The sequence below is a fragment of the Hevea brasiliensis genome, chromosome 17 (genome assembly GCF_030052815.1).
Source record: "Hevea brasiliensis isolate MT/VB/25A 57/8 chromosome 17, ASM3005281v1, whole genome shotgun sequence".
In the NCBI taxonomy this organism is placed as follows: Eukaryota; Viridiplantae; Streptophyta; class Magnoliopsida; order Malpighiales; family Euphorbiaceae; genus Hevea; species Hevea brasiliensis.
Window position 1 is genome coordinate 5,920,358 of NC_079509.1, and position 11,341 is coordinate 5,931,698.

At 34.0% G+C, this 11,341-nt stretch overlaps 1 protein-coding gene across 2 annotated transcripts; it reads right to left on the reverse strand.

The window, feature by feature from the left end:
• Positions 1-6,029: 6,029 nt before the first annotated feature.
• On the reverse strand, positions 6,030-10,832 carry LOC110645263 (uncharacterized). Of its 2 annotated transcripts, none has more exons than XR_002492958.2 (7): positions 10,389-10,832; positions 9,863-10,076; positions 9,370-9,536; positions 8,684-8,808; positions 7,383-7,503; positions 6,981-7,029; positions 6,030-6,422 (listed from the first exon to the last, which is right to left on the reverse strand). XR_002492958.2 is itself a non-coding variant. In XM_021798353.2 (7 exons), the coding sequence occupies exons 1-7, from the start codon at positions 10,572-10,574 to the stop codon at positions 6,346-6,348; spliced, it is 879 nt and encodes a 292-aa protein (XP_021654045.1). In that variant the 5' UTR covers positions 10,575-10,829; the 3' UTR covers positions 6,030-6,345. The 2 variants fall into 2 exon arrangements, 1 of the variants encoding a protein (XP_021654045.1); XM_021798353.2 differs by having other exon boundaries at positions 7,443-7,503; positions 10,389-10,829.
• Positions 10,833-11,341: the final 509 nt, after the last annotated feature.

The following is an 11,341-nucleotide window of genomic DNA, read 5'->3' on the forward strand; positions in this document are numbered from 1 at the left end:
TTACCTTTTGGGACCATACTATGTTCTCTTCTCTTTCCAAATTTCATCACTTTGTCAATACTAACTCTCTATTTTTCACTGACTCCTCCAAAGAGCTATTTCCAAGTCCTGATCTAGGTGATTGTGATATGCTCAATATTAGCCCAACTACACCTGCCCCTGTTGAATCTGCACCAATTTTTGATATAGTACCTGTGCCTGCATCTCCTTATAGCACTACTTTTCGTCGTTTTACCCGTATAAGAGAAACTCCTCATTATCTTTCTGATTTTCACTATTACTCTACTATTACAACCCTTAATGAGCCTCGTTCTTATCGTGAGGCAAGTACTGACCCTCTTTGGTAGCAAGCTATGACTGACGAACTTCAAGCTTTAGAGAAAACTCATACTTGGGATTTAGTTGATCTTCCACCAAACAAGACCCCTATTGGTTGCAAATGGATTTGCAAAATCAAGACCCGTTCTGATGGAACTATTGAACGTTATAAAGCTCGCTTAGTAGCCAAGGGGTACACTCAAGAGTATGGTATCGACTATGAAGAAACTTTTGCTCTAGTGGCCCGATTAACATCTATTCGCAGTCTCTTAGCTATTGCTGCAATTCATAAATGGAAACTTTTCCAGATGGATGTCAAAAATGCTTTTCTTCATGATGATTTAACAGAAGAGGTTTATATGCATCCTCCTCCTGGTTATCATTCTCCTCATAAGGTTTGCAAACTTCGACGAGCCTTATATGGATTAAAACAAGCTCCCAGGGCCTGGTTTGCCAAATTTAGTTCCACTCTTACTCAACTTGGTTTTCTCTCTAGTCCACATGATTCTGCATTATTCACTGGCCGAACTGACAGTGGTATTGTTCTTCTGTTGCTTTATGTTGATGATATGATAATAACAGGAGATGATTCATCTGGTATTTCAGAGTTACAACGTTATCTCAATCAGCATTTTGAAATGAAAGACCTGGGTTCTCTTAGCTATTTTTTGGGTATTGAAGTTTCTCAAAATTCTGATGGCTATTATCTATCTCAAGCCAAGTATGCATCCGACTTACTTTCTCAAGCAGGCATCACTGATAGCAAAACTGTATCAACCCCATTAGAGCTCAATTGCAAACTTACACCTCTTGATGGCACTCCTCTTAATGATCCTACTTTATATCGACAGCTTGTCGGGAGTCTTGTTATCTCACAGTTACTCGACCTGATATTTCATATGCTGTTCATCTGGTCAGTCAGTTTATGTCTGCTCCTTGCTCAACTCATTTCTCTGCAGTACTTTGAATCCTTCGTTATATCAAAGGCACTCTTTTTCATGGTTTGCACTTTTCCGCTACCTCCTCCCTAGTATTATCTGGCTACTCGATCTCGATTGGTGGTGATCCGATGCATCGCCGCTCTACAACTGGTTATTGTTTCTTCTTGGGTAATTCTCTTATCTCTTGGCGTAGCAAAAAGCAAACTGTTGTTGCACGTTCTAGCACAAAATCTGAATATCGTGCTCTTGCTGATGCTACAACTGAATTACTTTGGTTACGGTGGTTATTAACTAATTTGGGTGTCACTCATTCTTCTGCCACAATGCTTCATTGCGATAATAGAAGTGTCATACAAATTTCTCATAATGATGTATTTCATGAGCGTACCAAACACATCAAAATTGATTGTCATTTTGTACGTCATCATATTACTCATGGCACCATATGTTTGATTCCTGTCTCCTCTGTCAGCCAAACCGCTGATATATTCACCAAAATGCATCCTCCCGCTCGCTTTCAGGATCTCTTAAGCAAACTCAAGTTGGCACATGTGCTACCACCTTGAGTTTGAGGGGGGGTGTTAGCATAATTACAGCAATTAGCATGATTATAGGAGATTTGTGTAGCATAATTACAGCAATTAACATGATTATAGGAGATTTGTGTAATATAATTACAGCAATTAGCATTATTATAGGAGATTTGTATTATTCTTGTCTAAATTAGCTCATATTCTCATGTATAAATAGATGTAATATTTCTGTAAATAAGACACAGATAAATACACAATCCTTTCCTTCATTACTTATATTCTTTCTTCTAACAAGCCTAAAAGAGATGAGAATAAGAAATTGGGACACATCAATGTCTGGATATTGATGGATAAATTTTAATAATTGTCCCTGAATTTATATGGTTGTAACAATACATTCCTTTAACTTTAAAATGTAACATAAAACTCTCTAAACTTTTAAATTTTACACACTCTCTGACTTTTAATTACTAATTTTTCAATTAGAAACTGACGTGAACAGCTCCCGTATGGCGCTTAGTAAATATACCTCTCTTCTTTTATGTAAAGTGTAAAATTATTCTCTCTATACGTAAAAATTTATTTTATCTGTAAAGAGAAAAATAATTCAATTTATACATAAATTGAGAGAAAAAAGAGAAATACTAATTAAACTTCATACTGAAACTATTCATATCAGCACCTAATTGAAAAATAAGTGATTAGAGATTAGAGAAATTTTATTATACAAAATTTAGAAGTTATTAAAATTTTATATTATATTTTTAAATTAAAAAATTTTAATATTATAATTAAATAAATTCAGGTACAACAGTCAAAATTTGTCCGGACATTGACTCGCAACTAAGAAACTATAGCAATGAAACTGACCTCGCCTCCTACGCGTTTCGCGTCCAACTATTCCTCTTTGTTTTTTTATTATATTGTTTAATTACTTTATATAAAAAAATAAATAAAAGAAATTTATAAAATATATTTTATTATATATCTTTATTATGCCGCCTTTATCATTTATAGAGGCTCGAAGATAAATTTGTAACTTTAGCATTATTATTATTTTTTAATTTTCTCATTTCTTTTTTCTAAATTAATGGAAAATTTTTTGTAAATTTGCAAAGAAATTAAGAAATTTAAGTTTCATTGTTTTCTTTTTTTTTATTTTTTAATTATTATTCAAATAAAAAAGTCTTATTTTGTTTTTATTTTATCCATTTCCTCCAAAACAAACAAAGCATAAGGTAAAAGTACTTTAAATTTCTCTCTTAAAATTTATCAAAAATCTGAGTATGTTCTTTAAACCCTGTTCAAACTCGACCCCCAACTCAACATCTAAATCTGGGATTAAGATTTTTTTTTAAGGTTCGACTTTGATTTTAGGCATTGATTAATAGTAAATGGTATTTTCTTCAACGGATGGAGTATTTTATTGTTAAAATTTAATAGACGTAATTATTTAAAAAGTAGAAATACAAGAATCACTTGAAATTTTTATAAATTTCATGATAAATTGTAAAATATAAAAAAAAAAAAGAAAAGAGGACTTATATGTCAACTGTGCACGAATTTGCAGGCCTTTGTTTAGAAATTATTAGATGAATATATGAGGTGCCGTGTATTAAAGTCTTAGAGCCACATCCGACTGTGTTCTGGCCAAGAATTCTAACGATATAGCTGTTAATTATCTGGAGGAGGCTATCAAGAAAAGTAACATTCAAGAAGTGGAGTTGTTACTAAGTAATAATCCATAACTATTGGAATCTGCTCTACATTTTGCCTGTAACGATAACTCTTTAGTAGCAAGAATTATGCAAAATTCTGACTTGGTTTCAACAGGTATCAGAGTGGTTACACAGTCTTGCGTGTTGCTTCCCTCAAGGGAGATGAATCTATAGTAAAGGTGCTTGTGAAGCTTAATCCTCAACTTTGCCTTGTGGAGGATTATTACTCTTGGATTCCCCTCCACATAGCTGCAGTAAATGGCCACGAGGAAGTGTTAAGGATTCTAGCCTCGTCATGTACAGAGTCCATTGGAAAGGCAACCTCCCAGAATGAGACGGCACTTCACCTTGATTGGAAACGTCACCAGTATAGAGCTTTTCAAGTCTTGGTGGAAGAGGTTAAGAAACACAAGGTAAAGGAAATCCTGTTGACTGATTAAGATTTATTTTGGAGACAGATTTGGTTACTTTTTGAATTATTAGTTAGTTTTTCTCTTTTATTTGTTCATAAATTCTAGTGTAGTTTGTGGTGTTCCAGAATTTGTGGAATTCTGTCTAACTAAGTTACTTTAACTGGTATTAGTTGTTAACCAGCCGCACTATGTTTTTGTAATTTGTACTCTTTGAATCTCAACCATGCATTGAAGCATATATATATATATATATATATATATATATATATATATATATATATATATATATATATATATATATATCAGAAAATAGAGGGAGTTGCTGAATTCCCTTTTGTTTTGAATGCTCTGTTTTCTGCTCTTCCATTTTGCTGCAATTTCTTTAAAATACAGCAGTGGTATCAGAGCTTCAAATGGTCTTTGAGTGACCTATGAAAGAGAGAAAACAAGTTAAAAACATTCCTCAAAAACCTTAAAACACCTGTGAGTGAATTTATGGCTTCAAGTAGTTACTCAGCTCATCCTCTACCTGTCTTCTCAAGAGAAAATTATCCCATTTGGTCAGTAAAGATGCAGGCTTATCTTAAAGCCTATGATTTGTAGGATGTTGTAGAAACAGGAAAAGATCCGGCTTCTTTAAGTGACAATCCCACACCTGCTCAGATCAAGTAACATAGTGAAGAGTGTGCAAAGAATTTCAAGGATTTCTCTCATATACATTTTGCTGTATCAGATGTCATTTTTACTACGATTTTGGCTTCTGGATCAACTAAAGAAGCTTGTCATAAGTTGAAAAAAGAGTATCAAGGGAGTGAGAAGACTAAAATAATGCAAGTTCTCAATCTAATAAGGGAAATTGAAGTTTTGAGGATGAACGATACTGAATCTGTTCAAGAATGCTTTGATAGGGTTATGAAAATTGTAAATAAAATCAGATTGTTGGGAAAGGAGCTCAGTGACAAGAGAGTTGTGGAAAAGGTTCTAGTGAGCTTACCTGAAAGATTTGAGCCTAAAATTTCCTCTTTGGAAGACTCCAGAGACTTGAAAACCATTTCTATTTCAAAACTGGTGAATGCTCTTCAAGCTATTGAGCAAAGAAGGGTTATCAAAATGGAGGAGTCCACTGAAGAAGCTTTCCTTGCCAAACAAAAGGGTAAACAATCTGAGGAAGCTAAGAAGAGTGCGAGTGATTCAGCAAACAAAGGTAAGGACCTACAAACAGAAGAAAGGGTGGCAGGAAATCAAAATTCCCACTTTGTTGTACTTGCAACAAGACCGATCATTTTTAAAAAGATTGTTGGCAAAAGAATGGAGGTCAAGCCACCTCAATGTAACTACTGAAAAGGTTGGGACATGTAGAGAAAAATTGTAGAATCAAGCAAAGCAAGCTAAATCAGAACTTGCAACAACAACCTACTCAGCAAGCAAATTAAACTGATGATCAAGCTCAATATAATGATTATGTCTTTGCTGGTAATCACACTACAAACCCCAGTGAAAGACATACATGGTTTGTGGATAGTGGCTGCACTAATCATATGGCAAGAGATGAAAGTACGTTCTCTTCAATTGACAGATCAGTAAGAATCAAAGTCAAGCTTGAAAATTGAGAAGTTGTAGAATCTCTAGGCAAGGGTTCAGTATCAATTCAGACTAAGCAAGGTACTAAACTAGTTCCAAATGTTCTTTTCATTCCTAATTTAGATCAAAACTTGCTTAGTATTACCCAAATGATGAAAGAAGGGCCATTCCTTGTCATTCAAAGGCATATTTTTTATTTTCATGGTTCTGTAGTTGTAATAGTTTAACATTGTGGGTAATAGCTATCATATAAATTGGAGTTCAGTTGATCAAATTTCTTATATGGCTAGAACTGATGAGTCTAATCTGTGGCACAAAAGATTTGGCCATTATAATTTCAATTCTCTGAAGTTCATTCGAAGTAGGTACATGGTTAGAGATATGCCAAAGATATGCTAAATTCCATCTGTCAAGGGTGCAAAAAAATTCAGAGCCTGGCTCTGAAGAAATGCTTTACACAATAGAATAGTGGAAGAAAAGAATGAAGATTTACACAATTCTTCTAGCAAATTGAATGATGATAGATGCAGCAACAAAGCGAAACAACTATGCATTTGAACACTGTCATTATATGTACTTTACAGAAATGATTTTGCATGATTGCATTCAAATACCTTGCTAAATTTTGTCGGAAGAGTGCATTATACATCATTATCTCCTTGCTCAATCACTTAGCACTTAAATTTTAAAATTTAAGAATAATATTAAAAATAACAAAATAATCACTTTTGACATGGCTTTATGCTTCCCCTGTATCAGACAAAGAAGAGCATCTTTTTTTCTCCTTTTAACCCCCCCAATCTCATGATAGAATTTCAATGCCTGCATTAGCCTCTTCCATTTAACTCCTTGCTGCATGAGATGATGTGTTATCCAAGGAGGTGAACATGAAATTCCCATAAAACATGGCTTCTTTATCTGCTCATCCAAACCCGCAACTTTATCAAATTGATATGTTCAGCAACATATAAGAATAAAATACACATATAGACAGACATTATGCACAATCTTAATAGGATTGTATTTGAACATTGAAAATTCCGAGCACCAATAAAAGAAGACATGAATAATGGAATTAATAATGACTCAAAACTCAGAGCTAGTTATGACTCAAAAAGAAATGTAGCTAAGTAGCTTTTGAGCCAACAAAACATCAATATGATGAATTTAACTAGACTAGGGTGTGTACATTGGAAATGCACATGTATGAGCATATTTATGCTACTGAAATGCATCAAAGAGGACATTCTCAAGGAAAACTAAAGGATGCCAATTTGATGGCAGGTGAGTGAACCGACTCCTACTCCTTCCCCCTCCCTCCCTCTACGTGTGTGTGGTGTTTGAGTTGGGGAAGGAAGGAGACATCTTACGGAACCTATTTGGTCAATTATTAGCTTTTTTAATGCAAAGCACCTTAAGTTTCCACCAACATATAAGTCTCTTAAGTCAAGTCATGTCAGCCAGCAAAAAGCCTACCTGTTAAGGAAAGACAATGGACTTCCCGGCGTACATATCTTGCCATTGCCTGCAGAGATAAGCAAATATTCAGTTGCTATTTGAATTGTTTTCGCAAAGAAACAAAATATAAAAGCCAAACACGACGTCATTCATGATGTCCCAGAATGTTACAGCAGGATTTGGACAAAAGACATTGTTCCTTGAGTAAAATAGAAAAACTTCATCGTATTTATCAGCATAGAGATCAAAGATATGACTCCCCATCTTTGTGTAACAATAAAAGGTTCAATCTTATGACACAGAATGTGTAAAATGGGAATCACATCTTAATAACCTAGACCATAAGAATCATAAAATGGAGGTTCTAGGCTTTCATTCTCAGAATGATTCATCTAACAACATAGGCCAGGACAAACATACAATTTCTTTGGCAGTCTGCAGCAATGCAAATCACGATAAAAAGCAAAGATGAGAACATGCCTGGACAGCCCGTAATGCAGTAGCATCTGGCTCTGATGTCCCATCATCAGAAAAGACATTTCTGCATAACACAACTCAATCAGAATAAAAACAGACATAGGCCAATTTAATAATTTTAAATTCCTCGTACCAATCACCAGATAAAAGAAATCTCATCATTCTCACATCTATCATTAACTAATTGGTCTCTTACAAAGAAAACATTAGACAAAAAGCCAAAAACTTTTCAAACATGAAAGGGATGAAACATACGTTTGCTACTCTGTGCAACATCAATGAATGAAATTCCAATTGTTGTGGCACTGTGGGCATTACAAGGCCTACATTCCTCCATTTCTTTGGAGACAAAATTAAGCCCTATCAGTGCTGGATAGCTAATATTAATTTATTCATGCTACTCCAGGAAATTCATGGCATAAGATTTGAAGAAAAAAAGCTATGTTAAAAAATTAACATTAAAGAAATTCATCATATTTAGGAAAAATCTTTCATAATTCAATAGTTCATGTTTGAAGCAATTAGAATTTAGAAGATTGTCATTATTTCAAAGGACAGAAGACATCCACCAAAGTGAATCTCCTGAAATAATCTTCAACAACCAACGTATCAAACTAAGGAGGATAAATATAACTAGGGACCATGAAGATGATCCAAACAACATGAAATGGCCGATCATAGGAAGGGTTCATCTAATATTATGCCAAAACTACACCAAGTTCAAAAGACCTTGAAGGCTCCTGAATACCACAAACGAACAGTTTGCTCAGTTTTTTAAATCACCAGAAGAAGAAATGGAAATTAAAAGGTCAATCTTTAAAAACCTTTTTAATTTGTTGAAGAATCAAGAGCAATGTCAACTGAAATAACTATAAATTAATAAAACATATATTTTAAATTCAGCAACCTATAATGTATATCATCAAAAGCTTTTACGATTAAAAACCAATTCTAGCTTCCCTCTCTTTAACCTGAGAATCACATGTGATAGCCATAACAATGTTAAGGACTTATCCTCTGCAAAAGTCATAGAATCCTAGTAGATTGTGAATATTGCCGTAAGGCTTACTCATATCAAAGATTTCAGCACTAAAGGGAAGAGTGCAAGGATTGTAGCACAAATCATATTTTAGGCACTACCAAAATCAGAAATTAAGATAACAGTTCCATTAGACACTAATATGTGAGAGATTCATATAAAAGAAATTCCTAGATTAAGCCCTTAAGTCTTATGATAGTCTTACCTCCATACCACCTTCTCTAGCTCATCAGATTTAGCCTCTGGAAGCATGGCAGCATCATAAGCAACAATATTTCCATAGAATATCTTCTCCAATTCTTTCATCCATTTAGTCAACAATAAGTTAACCTGCCAATTCAGAACACGTATAGGACAAACACTTGGACAATTCTATCAACTACATGTATTTATATCGTTCTCCACAGGCCAGCAAAGCTCAACCTTTTGCAGATCATCCCATAATGTAGGTTCTACAATACGATCCTTAAAACTGAAAGCCTAGCTAAGAAATGGGAAATATTAATTGTTAACTGGAAGGGCATTCTGAATATGGCACACAGATAGTTCACAAAATGAAATGATAATGCTATGGTCTCAACTGTCAGTTAGGAGTTCAATGAAAAATAGATTAAAAAAAAGATTGTATCATCCCGAATAATTTCATATGGTTTTCAAAGCATACAAAAAGATGGAAGAATGGCTGTGAGCACTTGTAATGACCTGATGGATATGAAACAAATCAGAAGCTGGACAGTCAGCTCAGTTGTAATTTATGCATGCTACAGGTCCCATAAGATAGACAAGGAAAGTTCATTTTGATAAGCAAAAATAAAGAACTAAAAGATACCATGAAATGCAATAAAATCCTCAAAGAAAACATGGTAAAGATAAAAGTTGTAAGCACATTACCCCTGCTTTAGATACTCTTAGCTCCACATCATGATTATAAATATCATACAGGTACTGCCCAAATTCAACGCCCTCCTTTCCCTCCTGTTTCAGACGGCGTAAGCAAAGCCACATATGGAGTACAAGCAATGAGAATGTCATTTTAAATGTCTTCTCCAAATTGAATACTGCACGACGAAGAAGCTAATTAAATTTATACAGAGAAACAAAAAATGCACACACGAACATGGAAGTACAATAGTAGCCTTACTTAACTACTGTAGTAATTAAGAGGACTGAAATGACTAGGAAAATTAGAAAACCAAACCCACAACCCCAAAATTGAAAGGAAACGATATAAAAAGAAAAATAAATGATCGATAAAATTCAAACAGCAATCCATAGATTGCCAGGACTAATCAATGTTACGGTTCATAAAGAGCAAGGGGGAAGAACAAGATAGACAAAACTTCTATGATTTTACCCTGAAATAGAAGCACAAGAATGGACTCACCTTCATAAATGGTAGGCTTATCTACTTGTGAAATGATGCGCCGGTACACCACATTTGCCCCCCTAATCGATTTGCTTTGTTTGCTATAAAACATCAAGAGCTTAAGGATAAAATGCCGAATGCCCTCATATTTTGGCTCTTCAATTCTCAGTGGGGAATCGGAGGCCAAAGCCAAAGAACAGGGCTTAGACCAAAACATTTTATCCAAATTTACCTGTAAAAAACGTATACTTTAATTGGCAACAATAAGAAAAACCAAACAGCAACAAATAGCATCACTTGAGATATACTGGCAAGCACACAGACATGAATTCATGATATAACTGGTATGATTGTTTATATATATTGAACAATGATGCACAATCAAATCAATCATATGATATCTCACTGGAACCACAACCCAATATTGCTGAATTTGCAAGTTTTAATATTTCCCAAATAAATTTTCTTTTAGAAAAATGGCAACTTTTTGCTTAGATAACGTATTTCTCAAAAATTGAGAATCAGCATAGTCAAGATTTCGCACCGGTGATTTACTAGGAAAACCCTTGTGCATAGAATCATTAGGAGAAGGCGGGACAGCAGCTGCTGCAGAAGCCTTGGCATAGGTTAGGCGTGGAATAAAAAGAAGATCTTTTCTGAGTTCCCCCATGTTGCTTAGAGACCCAAGCTTCGACATTTGAGAAGCAGCTTTGCTCCATCTGGAAAACATTTGCGAGAAAAATGAATGTTCAAGCACTGAACGAAAGCAGTTGCTCCTCTTTGGCAATGGTTTATAGTGCTTCTTCTTCTGCCTTCCCTTTTTGCTGCTCCCTGTTGCTATTGGTTAAACCTTTGAAGCATGAGATGGAAGTGTGAGGGTCGATCCTACTGGCTAAACCCTACGAGGATTTGATGCAAGCGTCAACTGGGCCATTTTCAGCATCCCTTATTCTCAAAGTTATTCATAAAATATCTTTTTTCTGAAGTTGCGGACATTAATTTTAATACTTTTAATATTCTAAGAATAGCCATTATAAATTTGATTTTATATAAAAATTAATTTAATATATTTTTCAATAAATAAATAAATATATATATAAGTACGAGATTGAATTATATAATTATTATTTTAATTATATATATTGATTAATTTTATAATATAAATATTTAATAATTTATATTCTGTTAACATTTTTACAATTTTATTATCAAAATACAAAATAATAAAAAGATTATTGTACTTTCTTTTTTTAATTTCAATTCGATGTTCACATGGTTATTTAAGCATTTAGTTACACATAATTGATTGGCTTATGATATTTTAATAAGAATAATAAAAATATTCAAATTCTAGTATTTTGTAGTGCAAATTTTAGCATCAAATCGACAAGTTTCTTCAAGTTTTGGATAGAATAAGAACACCATAATTTTTATATGCATCTATATTATATGAGCCTTGAAGATCAAAGGACAAGCTAAAAAAGTGCTAACACTTGC